This window comes from Aotus nancymaae, unplaced genomic scaffold, assembly GCF_030222135.1.
Source record: "Aotus nancymaae isolate 86718 unplaced genomic scaffold, 86718_ANA_hifiasm-v0.15.2.pri h1tg000011l, whole genome shotgun sequence".
Lineage (NCBI taxonomy): Eukaryota > Metazoa > Chordata > Mammalia > Primates > Aotidae > Aotus > Aotus nancymaae.
In genome coordinates this window covers 20,667,100-20,689,145 of record NW_026988422.1, presented here as the reverse complement: position 1 = coordinate 20,689,145, position 22,046 = coordinate 20,667,100, and the positions used below count along the sequence as shown (strand labels likewise).

Here is a 22,046-nt window from a genome sequence, read left to right as displayed (position 1 = left end):
AAAAATATGTTTGTACAGTATTTCCTGTAGTCAAATATTGCCATAGTAGGACAGGAAAACCTAATATATTTAAATCAATGAAAGGTACAGATATGTCTTATTAATATACCTACTCCAAAACTTTGGCTACCACCTTTCCCCAAGATGTCTTTAGTTCTTAGACATAATTTTAGCAGATAATGCCTTTGTTACATATCACAGTAGTTCTGTGGGCTTTTTCTATAAGTTGATTACTAACTCATTTAGCTAGTTTGAGGTATAAGTTTGTCATGTAGGGTTTTTTTTTCCCCTGTTAAACTGGTAGTTTGTTTTTGTTTTGTTTTGTTTTGTTTGGCGATGGAGTTTCGCTTTTGATGCCCAGGCTGGAGTGCAGTGGCACTGTCTTGGCTCCCTGCAACCTCTACCTCCCAGGTTCAGGCGATTCTCCTGCTTTGGCCTCCCAAGTAGCCAGGATCACAGGTGTGTGCCACTGCACCCGGCTAATTTCTGTATTTTTTTAAAAAACTGAATTCTTCTTTTTTTATTATTATTATTATTTAAGTTCTGAGATACATGTGCAGAATGTGCATGTTTGTTACATAGGTATACATGTGCCATGGTGGTTTGCTGCACCCATCAACCCATCATCTATATTAGGTATTTCTCCTGATGCTATCCCTCCCCTAGCCGCCTGACCTCTGACAGGCCCTGGTGTGAGAGATTCCACTCCCTGTGCCCATGTGTTCTCATTGTTTAACTCCCATTTGTGAGTGAGAATATGCACCATTTGGTTTTCTGTTCCTGTGTTAGTTTGCTGAGAATGATGGTTTCCAGCTTCATCCTTGTCCCTGCAAAGGACATGAACTCATTCTTTTTTATGGCTGCATAGTATTCCATGTTGTGTATGTGCCACATTTTCTCTATCCAGTCTACCATTGATGGGCATTTGGGTTGGTTCCAAGTCTTTGCTATTGTAAACAGTGCTGCAATAAACATATGTATGCATGTGTCTTTATAGTAGAATGATTTTTATAATCCTTTCGGCGTATACCCAGTAATGGGATTGCTGGGTCTATCCAGTCTACCATTGATGGGCATTTGGGTTGGTTCCAAGTCTTTGCTATTGTAAACAGTGCTGCAATAAACATATGTATGCATGTGTCTTTATAGTAGAATGATTTTTATAATCCTTTCGGCGTATACCCAGTAATGGGATTGCTGGGTCAAATGGTATTTCTGGTTCTAGATCCTTGAGGAATTGCCACACTGTCTTCCACAATGGTTGAACTGATTTACACTCCCACCAACAGTGTAAAAACGTTCCTGTTTCTCCACATCCTCTCCAGCATCTGCTGTCTCCTGACTTTTTAATGATCGCCATTCTAACTGGCGTGAGATGGTATCTCGTGGTTTTGATTTGCATTTCTCTGATGACCAGTGATGATGAGCTCTTTTTCATATGTTTCTTGGCCGCATAAATGTCTCCTTTTAAAAAGTATCTGTTCATATCCTTTTGTGGGTTGTTTTTTTCTTGTAAATTTGTTTAAGTTCCTTGTAGATTCTGGATATTATCCCTTTGTTAGATGGATAGATGACAGAAACTTTCTCCCATTCTGTAGGTTGCCTGTTCACTCTGATAATAGTTTTCTTTGCCGTGCAAAGGCTCTTTAGTTTAATTAGATCCCATTTGTCTATTTGGCTTTTGTTTATTGCTTTTGGTGTTTAGTCATGAATTCTTGGCCCATGCCTGTGTCCTGAATGGTATTGCCTAGGTTTTCTTCTAGGATTTTTATGGTTTCAGGTCTTACGTTTAAATCTTTAATCCATCCTGAGTTAATTTTTGTATAAGGTATAAGGAAGGGGGCCAGTTTTAGTCTTCTGCATATGGCTAGCCAGGTTTTCCCAACACCATTTATTAAATAGGGAATCCTTTTCCCATTGCTTGTTTTTGTCAGATTTGTCAAAGATCAGATGGTTGTAGATTCATGGTATTATATCTGAGGCCTCTGTTCTCTTCCATTGGTCTATATATCTGTTTTGGTACCAGTATCATGCTGTTTTGGTTACTGTAGCCTTGTAGTATAGTTTGAAGTCAGGTAGCGTGATACCTCCAGCTTTTTTCTTTTTGTTTAGGATTGTCTTGGCTATACGGGCTCTTTTTTGGTTCCATATAAATTTAAAGTAGTTTTTTCTAATTCTGTGATGATAGTCAATGGTAGCTTGAGAGGAATAGCATTGAATCTATAAATTACTTTCAGCAGTATGGCCATTTTCATGATATTGATTCTTCCTATCCATGCGCATGGAATGTTTTTCCATTTGTTTGTGTCCTCTCTTATTTCTTTTAGCAGTGGTATGTAGTTCTCCTTGAAGAGGTCCTTCACATCCCTTGTAAGTTGTATTCCTAGGTATTTTATTCTCTTTTTAGCAGTTGTGAGTGGGAGTTTGCTCATGATTTGGCTGTTTGTCTATCTAAGTGTATAGGAACGCTTGTGATTTTTGCACATTGATTTTGTATCCTGAGACTTTACTGAAGTTGTTTATCAGCTTAAGGAGGTTTTGAGCTGAGACAATGGGGTTTTCTAAATATACAATCATGTCATCTGCAAAGAGAGATAATTTGACTTCTTCTCTTTCTATTTGAATACCTTTATTTCTTTCTCTTGCCTGATTGCCCTGGACAGAAATTCCAATACTATGTTGAATAGGAGTGGCGAGAGAGGTCATCCTTGTCTTGTGTCAGTTTTCAAAGGGAATGCTTCCAGCGTTTGCCCATTGAGTATGATGTTGGCTGTGGGTTTGTCATCAGTAGCTCTTATTATTTTGAGATATGTGCCATCGATACCTAGTTTATTGAGTGTTTTTAGCATGAAGGGGTGTTGAATTTTATCAGCTTTTTTTCTGCATCTGTTGAGATAGTCATGTGGTTTTTGTCATTGGTTCTGTTTATGTGATGGATTACATTTATTGGTTTGCATATGTTGAAGCAGCCTTGCATCCCAGGGATGAAGCCGACTTTATTGCGGTGGATAAGCTTTTTAATATGCTGCTGGATTCTGTTTACCAGAATTTTATTGAGGATTTTCGCATTGATGTTCATCATGGAAATTGGCCAGAAATTTTCTTTTTATGTTGTGTCTCTGCCAGGTTTTGGTATTAGGATGATGCTGGCGTCATAAAATGAGTTAGGGAGGAGCCCCTCTTTTTCTGTTGTTTGGAATAGTTTCAGAAGTAATGTACCAGGTCCTCTTTGTACAACTGGTAGAATTTGGCATGAATCAGGCTGGTCCTGGGCTTTTTTTGGTTGGTAGGCTATTAATTACTGCCTCAATTTCAGAACTTGTTACTGGTCTATTCAGGGATTTGGCTTCTTCCTGGTTTAGTCTTGGGAGGGTGTATGTATTCAGGAATTTATCAATTTCTTCTAGATTTTCTAGTTTATTTGCATAGAGGTGTTCATAATATTTTCTGATGGTAGTTTGTATTTCTGTGGGATCAGTGGTGATCTCCTCTTTATCATTTTTTATTATGTCTATTTGATTCTTCTCTTTTTTTCTTTATTAGTCTGGCCTAGTGGTCTATTTTGTTAATCTTTTTAAAAAAAAAAAAAAAAAAAAAAAAAAACAGTTCCTGTATTTATTGATTTTTTTTTTTTTTCCAAGGGTTTTTCATGTCTCTGTCTCCTTCAGTTATGCTCTGATCTTAGTTGTTTCTTGTCTTCTGCTGGCTTTTGAATTTGTTTGCTCTTGCTTCTCTAGTTCTTTTAATTGTGATGTTAGGGTGTCGATTTTAGGTATTTCCTGCTTCCTCCTCTGGGCATTTAGTGCTATAAATCTCCCTGTAACCACTGCTTTAGCTGTGTCCCAGAGACTCTGGTACATTGTGTCTTTGTTCTCATTGGTTTCAAAGAACTTATTTATTTCTGCCTTAATTTTGTTATTTACCCAGTAGTCATTCAGGAGCAGGTTGTTCAGTTTTCCATGTAGTTGTGCAGTTTTGAATGAGTTTTTTAATCCTGAGTTCTAATTTGATTGCACTGTGGTCTGAGAGACTGTTCGTTATGATTTCCATTCTCTTGCATTTGCTGAGGAGTGTTTTACTTTCAATTATGTGGTCAATTTTAGAATAAGTGCTGTGTGATGCTAAGGAGAATGTGTATTCTGTGGATTTAGGGTGGAGAGTTCTATAGATGTCTATTAGGTCCATTTGGTCCAGAGCAGAATTCCAGTCCTGGATATCCTTGTTAATTTTCTGTCTTGTTGATCTAATATTGACAGTGAGGTGTTAAAGTCTCTCACTATTATTGTGTGGGAGTCTAAGTCTCTTTGTAGGTCTCTAAAAACTTGCTTTATGAATCTGTGTGCTCCTGTATTGGGTGCATCTAGCTTTTCTTGTTGCATTAATCCCCTGATTTCTGTATTTTAGTAGAGATGGGGTTTCTCCATGTTGGCCAGGCTGGTCTCAAACTCCTGACCACAGGTGATTCACCTGCCTCAGCCTCCCAAAGTGCTGGGATTACAGGCATGAGCTACCATGTCTGGCCTAAACTGGAAGTTTAATGCAGAATCTTATTTTTACTGTTACCAATGAAATAGTTTTGCATACAAAGTTAAGAGTGGACTCTAACATTTGTGTCTTAACCTTCTATAGAACTGTCAAGTAATCCACCTCTGGCTACTATCCTTATTCCTCCTCATGCTCGGATTCAAGCAGCTGCTTCAACTCCCACAAATGCCACAGCAGCCTCAGGTAAGAACACTCTAAATCTCTTCTGTAAAAACATACTGTTTTTCAAAAAGACATGATTACCTTTCATTTCATTTGATGAGTATGAACATTTAATACCTTCTGCAAATCAAAACAGCACAGCCAAATGAGTAAACGTGAATAAAATTTTTTACTTTATTTCCAAAAAGCATAAAACAAAAGAACTCGGCAGGTACATTATATATAAGATACAAATATCTTCTGATGATGTTAAATTCTGTCTTCTTAGCGGGAGGATCATTTGAGGCCAGGAGTTGAAGACCAGCCTGGACAACATAGTGAGTCCCTATCTAAAAAATAAAAATAAATTTAAAAAATTTTTAAGTTATGCTTTTCATATAATTTCAATAGGAAATCAAATCAAATGAGATGTTTATAGCAGAAAACATATAAATATATTGTTAATGAAAATAATTTACTTTTGTTTTATCCTCTCGAACATAAATTACATAGCGTACGGGAGAGGCAAATTTTCAAGAATTGTAAAATATAAATTGGTATAATCTTTTTAATCATTGTGAGAAGGCTAAAACTGCAATGCAAATATGTTTAACCAAGATTTAGATCAGAATGTCACAAGACTCTTATATACAAAAAAAAAAAAAAGAAAGAAACCATTCACGGGTTAGAGCTAGGGTGTACTGCTAGGCCCAAAGCCAGGTGGGACCTGATTTAGTGAGAATCAGTGTCCTTGCAGATGTTCTGAAAATATCCAACCCTTAAGAGTGAAGTAAAGTTCTTCCAAAGCATAATGGCTGGATGCTTTTTAAAATGATAGGGGCTCAGAATTTGGTACCTTTTTTTTTCCTTCTCCAAAAAGCTAATGGCAGGAGCTGACTCCATTTTCTTTAAAGTCTTAAACTGAAACTGAGTTGGATCAGATCCATTTTTGCCTAAGGGCATTTATGCTGCAGAAGATAAAATCTTTCATTACTAGTTCTTATCATTAAACAGTAAGGTCAAAATCCATGTCCCATTGTTTGATATGATATTGTGTCTGTCTAATCTTAATCTTTTAAAATGTTGCTAATAAAGATTTAAAACATTTCATTCTAGTTCATGTCCTGCCGTCTCCAGGAAAAGTCTGGAAAGAAAGGTTTCTTTTCTTATTTGAAGTTTATCAGCACACGCTACCTTGAGAAAGTCATTTGAACTTTATTAGTTGTATTAGTGTCTTACTCATTTTTACAGATTGAATGTACTGAAATCTGCTTTAAAATTTTTAAATTAACTATGGTCTGTTTAGAATCAAGATAGAACTGCTTTGAGCCATTAACAAATTTAATACTGGCCCAGGTTACATTAATTGTTCAAAACATGAAAAAAGTCCTAACCCTGAACTAACACATTTACTTGTTGAGCCCATTTCCAGAGTTTTACTAGAATGTCTTTACGCTGTATGTAAAAATGACAATTTGGGATTGGTAGGTTTTGAGCAGTTTAAAGTAGCTTTCTTAATGTAAGATACCAAACTGGTTAATGATTGTGACTCACGTTTTTGGGCAAATTGTCTGCTTAGTAGGAGCCTAATATATAACCTGATTTTCATGTTGTTTTGATACAGGTTACAGCAAACCAAAAAAAAAAAAAAAAAAAAAAAAAAATCACGTATATTGTTATGGCTATAAAAATCAGACTTCAACATAAAAATGGAAACTGACATTGGACTTTGACTCTGAGAGTTTACTCTGAAGTTGAATTGGGGTATGGGGAAGTTAATAGAAGAATAGTAAGCTGAGGTCAGAGCTAAAATTAGTTTCGAGAAATGCATGCCTTGAGTACCTTAATAGTTACCAAAGAGGATATTTAGGTATTGGTCTGAGCTAAAGTAAATAAAGGAGTGTTACAATTCTGTTAAAATTTCCCATTGTTCATTAGGTTAAAAGCATACTCGTGGTTTAGAAAAAAACAATGTTTCTGACCCGACTTGTTTAAGAAACATTTCTCCTTTAGGGCCTCAGATTTGGTACTGAAAGAGACATAGTAAATGAACTTAGCATTATTCTAAAAAGCAATGTGAGTTTCATATAGATACTTTTTAAAAAGTTCCCTTGAGAGTAACCCAAAGGCATAACACCACAGTATAGTTCACAGTTTTCTACGGGGCCATAGTAGTGAAGGCTCAAGTATGTCACCAAACATACCACAGGAAATGCTGGTCTAGACAAAGTGATTGATTGGTTGGCCTTCTGACTGCCTGTAGTTAAAGATTTATGTATATTTTAAAGAATTTGTCAGTGTGAGTTACATTCTTTTGTAAGATCTTAAAATATAATGTCGTCTGTTTGTCTTAGATTTGGTTTCCTTATCCAGAAGCAGTAATAATAAATATCCACTACATAGAGTTGTAAGAAGTAAGATATAAAGTATTCAGAGTGCTTATTAGCACTTTGCCTGCCCATACAGTAGGTTCTCGGTGAAAGGAGCCTGCTGTTGCTATTTTTATTACTGTTATTGCAAAGTAAGGACACATCAGACAGGCTTTTTTAAGCCACGTGGAGAGCAGGATTGACATCCATCCTGTTATGACAAAAGAATCTATGACTTGTCTTTCTTGGATAAATGGACATGTATCTCTCCACACAGAGTGAGGGACCGCTAAGCTACAGAAATAGCCAAAGCTTTCCGCACAGAGCATTTCAGGATCTGCTCCAGAGTGCAAAACAATAAACTGTTAAGCTATAAAGCTCCAGAAATGAATATCTGAACCTGGAAATATTTCAAATTTTAAATTTTCAAAGAATTTCTAATCACCCACCTAAGCTACATTACCACGGTAATATACCCCAACATACCCAGGGAGAGAATTAATTAGAATATGAACCCCTCAGTAAACTAGTTGTCATACCTGATTTCAGTCAGTGGTCAGTGTAATGGAGCACACAACATCAAAATCTTAATGGCTCACCCAGCCCAACTAGGCCTGCAAAACGCTGCATCCCCTATTATAGAAGAACTAATTACTTTTCATGATCATGCCCTCATAATTATTTTCCTAATTAGCTCCCTAGTCCTATACATTATTTCCCTCATACTTACAACAAAACTAACCCATACCAGCACCATAAACACTCAAGAAATTGAAATCATCTGAACTATGCTACCCGCCATTATTCTTATTATAATTGCCCTCCCATCCCTATGTATCTTATACATAACAGACGAAATTAATAAACCCTACTTAACCCTTAAAGCAGTTAGTCACCAATGATAATGAAGCTTACGAATACTCAGACTATGAAGACTTGGCCTTTGATTCTTACATTATACCAACATATTTTCTTGAGCCCGACAAATTTTGACTTCTTGAAGGAGATAACTGAACAGCCTTGCCAATAGAAGCAGATATCCATATGCTGATTTCATCAGAAGACGTCTTACACTCATGAGCTGTCCCATCACTAGGCGTTAAAACAGATGCAGTCCCTGGATGTTTAAATCAAACTGTCCTAGCCTCTATACTACCAGGTGTATTTTATGGGCAATGCTCAGAAATTTGCAGGTCAAATCATAACTTTATACCCATCGTTCTAGAGTTCCTATACTTCAAAGACTTTGAAGTCTGATTCATATTTTAGAGGTGGAGCCACTTTTCGTTATGGCATCCATATCAACAAGAAGCAAAATAATACTTTCCTATTTTCAGTAGCCTGAGAATGTGCCTCCAAATCATCTAAAAATGATCTTATATCGCTAAAATACAAAGTCAAAAGAGGAGCATAACTGAATTATCATCTGATCTGTTAAAATGCCATTTCTATTGTTGCTCAGCATCATTGCAATTCAGATTCTGTCAAGTGTATTTATGTCTAGAGCAAGATCGTCAGAATATAGAGGTTCCTAGGTAAACTGCCTGGGACACTTTTTATGTTGCTTATAGCCGGCTTAAACAAGAATGGAGTTTTCTGACATTTGTGTAGACCTGGGAACAAGGGTCAATCCTAAAGTATGTGGGATAAAAGCAAAAAAAGCAGATTGACAAATATGCCATCAACTATGATTACACTGACTGTATTATGGTGAAATAAGCTTTGGATTTTAGTCAGTTACTATTGTTAGCCAAAGCTGTTAAATGGCTTTCAGATATTTAATCTTACTAAATTTTAAATACATTATAGGTGGAAATCTAATTCTCTATATTGCTGCTTCTGAAAAAGCAAAAGAAAACAGACATTTTCATACCCAGATTGTGGCTTAAAATTATATTGTGCTTATTCTGGGAATATATAATTGATCTCTGTCATCACCAACAAACTTTGACTGGTACAACAAAATATCACAATGCTTTCTTACCTTCTTGGAAAATGGTAAAGATGATGCATCTTTACCATTTGAGGTACACTGTCCTCTAACTTAACAGGAACTATTTTTGCAGATGTTTCAACTTTCCTTTTGCTGTGTTCTGCAACTGCATGTGCATTGACAGAAACTTTGGGGAAAGTATTATAGTGTAAAACAAGAGCTGTCAGAATTCAGACATTTTAGTTCAGTAATTCCACTTTAGGGATTTTAACTTCAGGATAAATCTATTGGAAAGAAAAAGGCAACCATGTACAGAGAGAGAAATCACATAATATATATAATAAATTATATAATAAATTATATATTAGTATATATCAAAAGGAGAGCCTATAACTGTAACCTGAATGGTCAACAGTAGGAAATTGTTTTAATACATTGTGGAATCCCCATTTTTATATAGCCTTAAAAATTTTCATGAAGCTTATGGACATTTATGGAAATACTCATTCTAATTTATGTAGAGAAAATTTTAAAATCTCATGAACCTTGTTGGTTACTGTTGCCAAAATGTGTATTTTCATGTGGTTAGGGACTAGACAGAAATATTTTAAAATGTCAACTGTCATGCTAAATTAGTGGGTATGGATGTTGATATTTTTTTTCCCTAAAAAACATTCTTTATAAGTTGTTTTTAAAATAGTATCTGGAGACATTATTGTTAATCATGGCTCTGCTTGACATGAGAATCCCTTGAAAATTATACATACTACTCTCAATTCCTAAAGTATAATTTTTTTGTGGGTTTGTGTTTTTGCTGTTGTTGTTGTTGTTTTTAAGGTAGAATCTCACTCTGTTGCCCAGGCTGGAGTAGAGTTGCGTGATCTGGGCTCATTGCAACCTCTAACTCCTGGGTTCAGGTGATTTTCGTGCCTCAGCCTCCTGAGTAGCTGGGATAACAGGCGTGCGCCACCATACTCGGCTTATTTTTTGTATTTTTAGTAGAAACAGGGGTTTCACTGCGTTGGCCAGGCTGGTCTCGAACTCCTGGCCTCAAGTGATCTACTCACCTTCGCCTCCCAAAGTGCTGGGATTACAGGCATAGCCACCATGCCTGGCCCAAATATATGTGTTTTTAGAGGTCACTTTTACCTTCTCATCTGTTGAACAATTGCTGTATGCCAGGTACTCTGCTAAGTACTTCATAGGCCTAATTTCATAGGTAGATGGTATTACTACCATTTTACCAATGAAGAAATGAGAGATAGATTAAATATTGTGTTCCAAAATCACACAGCTATTAAGTTGTACAAGTAGGCTTCATACTCAATAAATGTTTATAGAGTTGGTTTAGTTTTAAGAAAGGTGTATCAGTGTGAAGTTCAGAAGAGCATTAGTTGAAAACGACACTGTGGAGTTGGTTAATGATCCACAATCGGATCATTTATAATGAAAATGATCTTAGCCTCTCTTTTAAACCATAATGCCATTTAGCCTCACTTTTACCAGTGCATATGTAAAGGAAGGGAATGTAAGGAGAAGTAAAATTAACTTTGCTGTTTTTATGGAGTCACTATTTAAATGAGAAGAAAAGGTACAGAAATTACACTAAACTTTTTCCAATGACAATTTATCAGAATTTCAAATGAATAAACACTTTTAATAGAAAGTGTATTAATTCAGATTCCATTGTGTAAAATAAATATACAGAATGATGGTGGAAACAAAATAAGCATGCACCAAGATTTGTGTCTTACTTCTAAAAAGGTAATAATCTGTGTTGTCTTGTTTCCTGATTGTTCTTGAACTGGTTTCTTCCTAGCCACCAAGAGGTCAGCTCTTTCTACTTTACCTGGCCAAGGGATCAATCCATTTGCTGTTTAACCATCTTTAAGATGGGATTGTAGAGATTATGAAATACAACTTTATTTAGTCAGTAAGCTGGGTGATCTGTTGAACCTACTATTGAGCATTGAATTTATAGAACTTTGCCTTTCTTTGTTTTACTTTCCCTTCTCTGTACTTTGTCTTCCTCTGAAAAAGAGAAGTCTCCTTCTTAGCAAGGACATGCATGATTTGATTTTAAGTGGAGCTCACTGTAACAGGTGAATTTTTTTTGATGAATGTCTATAGGACTGTGACTTTTGGTATCAAGGATATTTATAATCAAAATAATTAGCTGTTAAAATTATGCTTATCAGGCCAGGCATGGTGGCTCACGCCTGTAATTCCAGCACTTTGGGAGGCCGAGGTGGGTAGATCACAAGGTCAGGAGTTCAAGACCAGCCTAGCCAAGATGGTGAAACCCCATTTCTACTAAAAATACAAAAATTAGGCCAGGTGCAGTGGCTCACACCTGTAATCCCAGCACTTTGGGAAGCCGAGGCGGGCGGAATACCTCAGGTTGGGAGTTCAAGACTAGCCTGACCAACATGGAGAAACCCCATCTCTACTAAAAATACAAAATTAACTGGGCTTGGTGGCACATGCCTGTAATCCCAGCTACTCAGGAGGCTGAGGAAGGAGAATCACTTGAGGAAGGAGAATCGCTTGAACCTGGGAGATGGAGGTTGCGATGAGTCGAGATCAGGCCGTTGCACTCCAGCCTGGGCAACAAGGGCAAAACTCCCTCTCAGAAAAAAAAAAAATACAGAAATTAGCTAGGTGTGCTGGCATGTGCCTGTAATCCCAGCTACTCTGGAGGCTGAGGCAGAGAATTGCTTGAACCTGGGAGGTGGAGGTTGCAATGAGTCGAGATGACACCACTGCACTGCAGCCAGGGTGACAAAGCGAGACTCCGTCTCAAAAAAAAAAATTATGCTCATCAAGTGATTTGAAAATAATGCAAGTGAAAAATATGAGATCATTATAGATCTGAGGATCATAGATGTCTATCAGATTTTATTGTTCAGAAAGTGAATTTATTTCTGGTTTTATGCTCACTTAAAAGGCTTGTGCTTTTTACTGTGATCATGCATGCAGTCATTGAATTTATCCAAGAAAGAAGAAACTGGTTTTGGCAGTGTCACAAGCTGACAGGCTGTAGCCAGTGAAAGGACATCTGCACATTGTTGCCAAATAGGATTTTGCTAAAGAGCAAATTAACATAAATGGGCTGGTGGCCATGTAGATGAGGTAAAACTGAAGTCAACCCTGACTGATGTCATCCAGTGTAGTTAACAGCTGCCATGTTCAGAGCTGGTCACCATGTTGGTATAGGTGCTGATGTAGTGGTCAAACAGATAGATAAATTTCTGATGATCAGTCCCTCTGTTAAGTCCTGGGGAAGATCAGAAAGATAGTTCTACTTGTTGTTTTCCCATACTGAAAATGAGAGGGAAATGCTGTTTGATAATGTTCATGCATATGTTCTGAGTGTCATCAAAGCATGTAACATGCTGCAATAAGCATGGATTTGTGGTGTTCCAGGTTTCTCTGAAATTTTTTTTTTTAATGCAGCCTGTGCCTGAATCATGAAGATGAACATTTTACCTGAGAAAGGCTTGGAGGAATCTGTGGTCTAGATAGGAATTATTGATACACAGAATGTGAATGATCATTGAGGGTAAAACTTCCTTTAAACAAGACATATCTAAGGAAGGTCAGGAGTCATGAATGAAGTTTTAGTATAATTCCTCGGTGATTATTACAAAAGGTGGTCAACCTGGCTTTGGAGAGTAGGTTCTATGTCACTTACCCTTTCCTACCACCTGTACATTTGCCATGCCAATAAATTAATATGACTCCGTGCCATGGGCTATATGTACCTAATGTGTAGATTCTGATGCCGTAATGTCTTCAATTGTATACATGACAAGAAGATTTAGAAGCAGCTTTAGCTATTTTGAAGGAAGTTAAATGAATTAAACATAGTCATTCACATTAAGAGATATTCACATTCCTTCCCTAAAAGCTTTTTTAAATAAATGTATATAAGGGCAGATTATCTTGGGGGCAAGAAAATCAGGAAGTTAGGAAGTATAATTTTTATAGAGTGGCTTTAGAAATGATAAACTGAACAGCTAATCCTTACATAGAGTTCCCTATGTGTCCTTGGGTCTTTTATGTCTCCCTCTAAATCAGAAATTCAAAGTAGAAGGACGAAATGTTGCATTCAACAATGACATTGGTTACTCATCATAGCACATGGTAGAGCTGTAAATCTCTTCAGTTCTAGAGAGACAAAAACTTCTGACTCTGCCTTTTGGTGTCACCAACCTTGATGACGTTGTGGCTTCTGGAGAGATGGGTTTTCAAAGTTGCCCATCCCAGTCAAGCCATCTCTCTTGCTCAGGGTTTAGTATGAAATCTTCAGGAGAAAATGTGGCCAGCAGTACCTTCCCAGTCATTGAGTGAGATGACAAGGATGCAACTTGATAGTCACTAAAACAGCAGACTGCTTAGCCAATTTGGACACAGATACCCATTTTAATGTTAATGGATGCTGTGAAATAATAGACCTTAAAAAGTGGGAAAGAGACAATGGTGGTTGTAGAGTTGTATGTATTTCTACAAGACTAGGGCAAAGTAAGCTCTAAGTCAAGATTTACTACAAGATGCTTTACTTTTTTAAATTTTTAATTTTTGTGGGGACATAGTAGGTTATATATTTATGGGTTACATGAGATATTTTGATAGAGACATGCAATATGTAATAATCATATCAGGGTAAATGGGGTATCCATCACCTCAAGCCTTTATCCTTTTTCTTACAAACAATCCAGTCGTACTTTTAGTTATTTTTAAATGTACAATTAAATTATTTTTGACTGTAGTCACCCTGTTTTGCTAGCAAATACTAGGTCTCATTCGTTATTTCTTTTTTTTTTTAATGTACCCATTAACCATCCCCACTTCCCCCACCCCCACTACCCTCCAAGCCTCTGGTAACCATCTTCTACTCTGTGTCTCCAAGTGTCAGTTGTTTTAATAAAATTTAAAACAATAAGTTCCCACAAATAAGTGAAAACATGCAAAGTTTGTCTTTCTCTGTCTGGCTTATTTCACTTCACATAATGACTTCCACTTCCATCTATGTTGTTGCAAATGGCAGAATCTCATTCTTTTTCTTTTTTTTTTGAGACAGGGTCTCACTGTGTCACCCAGGTGATCTTGGCTTACTGCAGCTTCAATCTCTCTGACTCAAGCAGTCCTCGCACTCAGCCTCCCATCATTCTCTCTTATGGCTAAATATTACTCCATTGTGTATATATACCACATTTTCTTTTATCTGTTCAACTGTTGATACAAGATGCTTTATTGAATTGACTAAGTGAATTGGCACTGCAGTAGCTTTTTTTTTTTTTTTTTTGCTGGTTGTCTGTCTTCCATCTTCCATCTCTATGAATAATGAAGAGGGCCTGTTCTGCCTGTCAACACTGACCCAAGTTACTTTCATTTCTTCCACCCATTTACTCACTTAAGCAGATGGTATATTGTAACATGGTTCAGAATTTTTAGCAAATTTTCCCAGCTGTGCACTGTTCATTTATTTTCAAGTGAGCTAGACTCCAGCTGAGTATTCATACACTGCTGATCCCAGCTGTAGCAAGAGCTTTGACTGAAATGGTCTCTGTCTCCCTGAGTCTGTAACTTACTCAAAGACACTGTCTTCCCTGTACCAAGACCACGCTGAGGCATGAACTTAAATCCAGTAAGAGAAATTCAGATCTCATAGCGTCAGCCGTATTTAAAACAACATTCCATATAACAGCTTCGAAGGCCATACAGTTCACAGCCTGCAGTTGAAACAGTGTACTTGTTCTCTTTTGTTGTTATAGCATTGCTCATGCTCTCTCTCGGGACTTTTTGACTTGCAGATGCTAATACTGGAGACCGTGGACAGACCAATAATGCTGCTTCTGCATCAGCTTCCAACTCCACCTGAACAGTCCCAAGCAGCTAGCTGCACAGGAAAAACCACCAGTTACTTGAGTGTCACTCAGCAACACTGGTCACGTTTGGAAAGAATATTAAAAAGAGAAAAAAAAAACCTGTTCATTTTAGTGTTCAATTTTTTTTTATTATTGTTGTTCTTATTTAACCTTGTAAAATATCTATAAATACAAACCAGTTTCATTGTATTCTCACTTTGAGGGAGATCCAGGGGGTGGGAGGGGTTGTGGGGAGGGGGAAAGCGGAGCACTAGAACACACAATCTCTCTCCCACGACAATCTTTTTTTATTAGAAGTCTGCTGTTGTATACTTTAAAAACAGGACTCCTGCCTCATGCCCCTTCCACAAAAGAAGAAAACCTTGTTCTGTGCTGATGGGTTTGTTTTTTTGAACTTTGTTTTCTTTTAAAGTCTAGTGCGAGACTTTGGTATAGTGCACAGCTTGAAATTGGTTGGGAGCTTAGCAGGTATAACTCAACGGGGACTTAAATGTCACTTGTAAAATTAATCCATATCTTTGGGTGTTTATAGACTTGCCTTTGGCATGTTGGTGGCAGGTGTGGCAGACAAAAAAAAAAATGTGTATCATTTGTAATCCAGGGAGGTCAATAAAGTTTGGAATTCTACAGGGAAGATTCTTAGTAGATTTGTTAAGGTTTTGTTTTGCTCTCAGTCAGTGCTAGTGATGTAGAGGCTTGTACAGGAGGCTGCCAGAGGGGAAGCAGCAAGACTCAGGCACGCGTGCTCTGCAGGTGGCTTTTTGTTTGCCTGACCAAAGTTCTTTGCAAATCTTAGCACAGTTTCAAACTAGTGACCTGGGAGGAGATGGAAGGGGTGTTGAGCAGGCCGAGCTAGTTGCTGAGGTCAAAGGCTGATGAGCCCAGAAGAAGGGAACAGGTCAGGGATACATCTCACCACTGTGAATAAGTTTGTCCAGATTTTTTCCTAAAGTTACTTCCCTTGGAAAGATACACTTGAGAAGACATTGTGGTTAAATAATGTGAATTGTAACAGTCGCCTACTGGTTTATTTTTCATATTTTTTAATTGAAAATCGAGCTTGCAGAAATAGCCACATTCTACACATAGTTCTGATTTTAAATCCAAATCTAGAATCTATATTTAATTTGTTTTTTAACCTCATGCTTTTTACATTTATTTATTGATGCATGTCAGATGGTAGGAATTTGAAAACTACACATCAAAATGATAAACAGTCACTTATACCTGCTGACTTTATAGGAAAGCTGATTATATAAATGTGTGTATATATGTTATATATACATATATTCAATACTGCCTTTTTTTTTTGTCTACAGTATCAAAATTGACTGGTTGAAGCATGAGAAGAATGTTTCCCCCACACCCAGTTAAGAGTTTTTGTGTCTGTTTTCTTTGTGTATCAGTGAATGGTGTAAGAGTCAGTCTCTCTTTTTGAAGAAAAAGCAATATTCCTTGGAAAGCAAGGAGGATTGAAGGATTATGTTTGCCATGAGAAAATAGATTTTCATGAGTAGTTTGTTTTATACTTTTAAGGTTGGCATCTATGTGGGCCTTATATACTCTAAAATGAACTTTAGTCACCTTGGTGCTTATGGGCCATTACTTGACCTATGAATCTTTAAGGCACAATCAGTTGTACTTTACATTTAAAGATCACTTGAGTGATGGCTGCCTTTCTCTCCTACCCGCTTCTTCCCCACATGCCTTCCAAGGTTAGCTGGTAACTGTAGGGCTGCAGAGCTGAGCCCTTGGTCATGTGTAACTTCCCCTAACCCTCCTCATCGCTACCTTAGGTCACATTAGGGGTCTCATCCTCCAGAGGGTTCGGAAGTGGAGTCTGTTGGCAGCCCTCCCACAGGCCCTAGCACCCAGTCCTGCTCCTTAACCGTGTGTGTCACTCTCCAAGAGAGTTGTCCTGCCTGCTGAAGTGAACCAGTACCCAGAAAGACAACTGTGAGCCATCTTGGTTTTCACTCACTGTTTAGCTGAGGTCTTGGGCCACTAAAGGGGTTTCACAAACCTCTGGATATATCAGAGTTCATGAGAAAGGAAACATGCTCGGTCAAACCAAATCAAACAAATTAAATTTTATGTTTTATAAAGTGCTTTGAAAACTAATTAAAATTTTTAAAAAATCTGAAATCAAAGTATTTGGCAGCATAATTCCTTAAAGGTAATGGCTTTGATAGACCATTTTCAGATAGAATTTATAAAGAATCTGAAAAGGCAGGTCTGTGATAGAGAAATGGATCTGCATTCAGATCCAACCGCCCAGCAAGCATTTGAATACAGACACTGCTCTGGACATGGTACACTTGCCAGAGTCCGTAAAAATCTGTGCTTATTTTAGGAAACAGGTTGCCCCCCACAACTGGGGTAAAAGAAGAGAGAAAAGTCACACTTTTCTCTCATTTCATTGTGTGTGTGCGTGCGTGTGCGCATGTGTGCGTGTGTATATGTGTGTGTGGGCTGAGATTGTGATTTTTCTTTCTCAAGGATCATGGTGGGATCACAGAACTCTTTTATACAAGTGAGATCCAGGTCTCTGAATATCTTTTTGTATATAATAATAAAAAGCTCCTCACCAAATTCAAGCTTGTACATTATATTTTCTTTCTATGTTTTTAAATTTAAGTTTTATTGTTTTGTATGTAAATATGTGGACCCAGGAACTGTTATTAATGAGCAAAAAGTTACTGTTCAGGGCAGTGATTCTGTTTAATAATCAGACAAAATGTAGACGAGCTTTTTAAAGCCATATAGTTTTAACTCTGTACAGTAGGTACCGGCCTGTATTATTGTAACAATAACTCTAGCAATGTATAGTGTATCTATATAGTTTGGAGTGCCTTCGCTTCCATGTGTGTGTTTTTTTTTTTAATTTGTTCTTTTTTAAATTTTAATTGGTTTCCTTTATCCATGTTTCCCTGTCTGCCCCATTTCCCTTTGAAATAAAAACTCACTCATAACAGTATCTTCGCCCCTTCCAAAGTTAAGTTTCAGTGATACCATACTCAGGAGTGGGAAGAGGAAACCATATTCATTGTCTCATTTTGTTCAAGCCCTGCCTTTGTTTTGGTTCTGAATGTCTGTTTCCTCCTCAGTAGCAGTGACTGGTTTCATTTCATACTTAGTCCATTCAGGGACTTAGTGTAGCGCCAGGGAGCCCTAGAGCTGGAGGATATCGAATAGATTAGATTTTCCTCGTCTCTTCCACAAGCCCTAACCATGGGTCTTAAAAACAGCAGATTCTGGGAGCCTTCCATGCTCTCTCCTCTTTTATCTACTTCCCTCCCAAATGAGAGAGTGAGAGAGAATTGGTTTTTTATAAATAGAAGTTTCTTAATAGTATCAGGTTTTGATACATCAGTGGTCTAAATGCTATAGTGCAATTACTAGCAGTTAACTGCATGGCGTGCCCCTGTGCCAGTAGAGGACTGTTGTTTTAACAAAGGAACTCCTAGCCCATTTCCTCCCTCCCACCATCTCTACACTTGTTTAATGAAATGTCATTTTCTTTTTTAAAAAATCAGTTTAATTCTTACCGTGTGCCCAACACGAAGGCCTTCTTTGAAAGAAAAATAAGAGTGTTTTGCCTCAAAGTACTCCATAAAAGAGGTCTTGAATAGAAGAAAAAACTTTACCAAACCAAAGGTTACTATTTTTGAAACATCGTGTGTTCATTCCAGCAAGGCAGAAGACTGCACCTTCTTTCCAATGACATGCTGTGTCATTTTGTTAAAGTCCTCTTAATTTTTAGACACATTTTTGGTTTATGTTTTAACAGAGTATGCCTGACCAGTCATCTTGTCTGCACCAATGCAAAGGTTTCTGAGAGGACTATTATATTCTCTATCCCTGTGGATATAAAGACACTGGCATTTCATCTGTTTTTCCCTTTCCTTTTTAAAGGATTTAACTTTGGAATCTTCCAAAGGAAGTTTGGCCAATGCCAGATCCCCAGGAGTTTGCAGGGGTAGGGGTGGGGGTGGGAGTGGTTCTTTGTTTTCAATCAAAATTGTATCTAATTCCTACTGTTCGTGTTAGTGACCATCTAATCACAGAGCCAAACACTTTTCTCCCCTATGTGGAAAAGTATGCTTTACAGTAAAATCCGTCTTTTCTGGTAGAAACCTGAGCCACTAAAAATAAAAGAGACGACTAGAAGCACAGTAGAGTCCCAGACTGAGATCTACCTTTGAGAGGCTTTGAAAGTAATCCCTGGGGTTTGGATTATTTTCACAAGGTTTATGCCATTTTATTCAAGTTTGTTGCTCCGTTTTGCGCCTCTGCAATAAAAGCAAAATGACAACCAGTACATAAGGGGTTACCTTGACAGAGTAGACTTCCTTGTGTTAATTTTTAAGTTTTTTTTCCTTACTATATCTGTCTACAGGCAGATACAGATAGATGTATGAAATCTGCTTGCCTGTAAAATTTGCATTTATAAATGTGTTGCCAATGGATCACTTGGGCCTGTACACATACCAATTAGCGTGACCACTTCCATCTTAAAAACAAACCTAAAAAACAAAATTTATTATATATATATATATATATATATAAAGGACTGTGGGTTGTATACAAACTATTGCAAACACTTGTGCAGATCTGTCTTGATATAAAGGAAAAGCAAAATCTGTATAACATTATTACTACTTGAATGCCTCTGTGACTGATTTTTTTTTTTCATTTTAAATATAAACTTTTTTGTGAAAAGTATGCTCAATGTTTTTTTTTTTCCCTTTCCCCATTCCCTTGTAAATACATTTTGTTCTATGTGACTTGGTTTGGAAATAGTTAACTGGTACTGTAATTTGCATTAAATAAAAAGTAGGTTAGCCTGGAAATGAAATTAAAATTCCCAAGTGTGTGGTCTTTATTTCAGTACCCAATTCTCTCTCTTCACCCTACCTATTTTGCCACTGCAATATGTAGTCACATCACCATTTCCATTCCTCTAACTAGGGAAACACGAATCTTTGTTATGAAAAAGAAGATACGAATACCACTTCTTGTTCTTTCCAGTGATTTTATTCCATTGTGTAGCCCCAAAAGGTGCAGCTTCCATCTTGGAAACCTTTGGATTTGATGTAGAGGAAGCTTTGCAGACACTGCTTAGAAAAGAAAGAAAACAAGTCTGAAAGGGACAAATTTTAAATGTGTATAAGCTGCTGTCTTTGATTACTGTGTTCATGATTTGGTGTGGCTGTATTTTCTTTTAACTTTCATCCTATTAGTAATGGTCTTTGGGGGTCTCTGTAAAATATATGGACACCACGAACAGTGGGGCTGTACCTCCCAGGTAACCAACATACGTTGTGTTTGAGTCTGCTCATGTCCAATACTGGATGATGTATGTAAACATGTCTCAGTGCAAAATGAAACATCATTTTTTTAGGGCTGGCTTACTCTGTCAGGCCTAATCTAAAGGCTAGATTTAAGGTCATGTGACTGCTGCTTCAATAAAAACAAATTTATATTCGATAATGTGTGGTTCTCTTATTTACTTTGGTGGTGGGGTTGGCTAATTCCACTAACATTTGTAAAACAGTTAAACACATTTATGAGTATGGGCAGCAGGGAGGATTGGATTAGCCAAAACAGAAGATGTTACTTGTGAAATGGGCCTCCTGCTGGCACTGAAGTGCATTTGTTTAGGATTTGCTGCTGTCTTGTGTAGGTTCTGGGATTGAGTTAAATATCGTGTTAAGTGTCCTGCAAGATCCTTTTAATTTAAAATCCGGAAAGACTGCCCTTTTAGTTTCTAAGTCTTTACAAAAAGACTAGACAGTCCTTCGGGATCATATTTCAGGAGAGCAGTGATGGTGGATGTCATTATTTTGTTGTTGTTTTGTTTTTATTCGCTTGTTTTTGAGATAGAGTCTTGCTCACTGCAACGTCTACCTCCCGGGTTCAAGTGATTCTCCTGCCTCAGCCTCCCTAGTAGCTGAGACTACAGGCACGCACCACCATACCGAGTTAATTTTTGCGATTTTAGTAGAGACAGGATTTCACCACGTTGGCCAGGCTGGTCTCCAACTCCTGACCTCAAGTGATCTGCCCACTTCAGCCTCCCAAAGTGCTGGGGTAACAGGCATGAGCCACCGTGCCCAGCCAGTGGATGTCATTTTGAAATGTGTTCTAGGAAGGTAGTGAGGAAAGGAGAGATCAGGTTTTAGATCCATGTCACTGAGAAGTTCGTGAAAGGAAGTAAACAAAAGTGTTGGGGTGGTCACTCATTTCTCAAGTATAGGGATATTTCACTCATCAGCACCATCAGATTTAGGAGAGCTGAAGGACATAAAGGGAAAGCTACCATGAAAAAACAAGCTGCCGTGGAAGATGACATAATGAGGCCCACAAGTTAGGAGTCAGGAATTAGGAAGGGATGGATAACCATATGTATGTTTCTCTTCACATCCTCTTTCTCCAGAAGGGAGTGGCCACTCTGGCCCTTCCCACAGATCTGTTGTCCATGTCAAGACTTAATTAGACAAAGTTCTGGGCCAGGTAGAGAGAGGCTGTTGAGTGACCCTTATTAATGAGGGGGCAGATGGTATGCAGTAGCTTGCTTAGGTCTTTTGCCCTGAGCTTTGGAGACTGACTCCATCCTGTCCTCACTGAACCAAAAAAAAAGTCACAGGATTCCTAGAAACTGATGCTTGGTTCTGCTTACTCAAAAGTTCAGGGACAGGAGTAAAGAAGGCACGGAAATGTTGGAATAGGAAAGTTAAAATCTGGCTCCCAGTCCCATAAACTTGTGATCCACAAAACTACTGAAAGGAAGTACCCTATGTGAGCTCTTTGGTGCATCTAACATTGACTCTTTACTCTTGAAATACACTTAGTTTTTATAACCTATAAGTATTAAATTTATCTATAAATTACATGTACATATCAATTCAGTGTTTGGGGAACTGCCCTGGAGTTTTTAAATCAATACTGGGAGTTGGAAATTTGCCCTCTATTCCATCCTAACTTCACCTTACCCTCTCCTACAGCTAGCAACAGTTTCAGACTCTTGAACAAATAGCACTCAAATCATTTCAATAGGGAAGGGGAGATGCATATGATTTATGAATAGAGTGGAATAAGATCTATGTTTCCAAATTAGAAATTTGTATTTCTAATTATAAATGGGTTCATAATTAAGCAAAATTC

The 22,046-nt window shown here is 37.6% G+C and overlaps 1 protein-coding gene across 2 annotated transcripts in view; it reads left to right on the top strand.

Annotated features, from left to right (window-relative positions):
* Positions 1 to 20,372, top strand: part of GSK3B (glycogen synthase kinase 3 beta) — a 224,182-nt gene extending 203,810 nt beyond the window's left edge. For both annotated transcript variants that reach the window (XM_012463925.2, XM_012463924.2), the window contains 2 exons: positions 4,630 to 4,728; positions 14,805 to 20,372. In XM_012463925.2, the coding sequence (XP_012319348.1) occupies positions 4,630 to 4,728; positions 14,805 to 14,872 (167 nt within the window). In that variant the 3' untranslated portion in view covers positions 14,873 to 20,372. The remainder of the gene's footprint in view (positions 1 to 4,629; positions 4,729 to 14,804) is intronic.
* Positions 20,373 to 22,046: the final 1,674 nt, after the last annotated feature.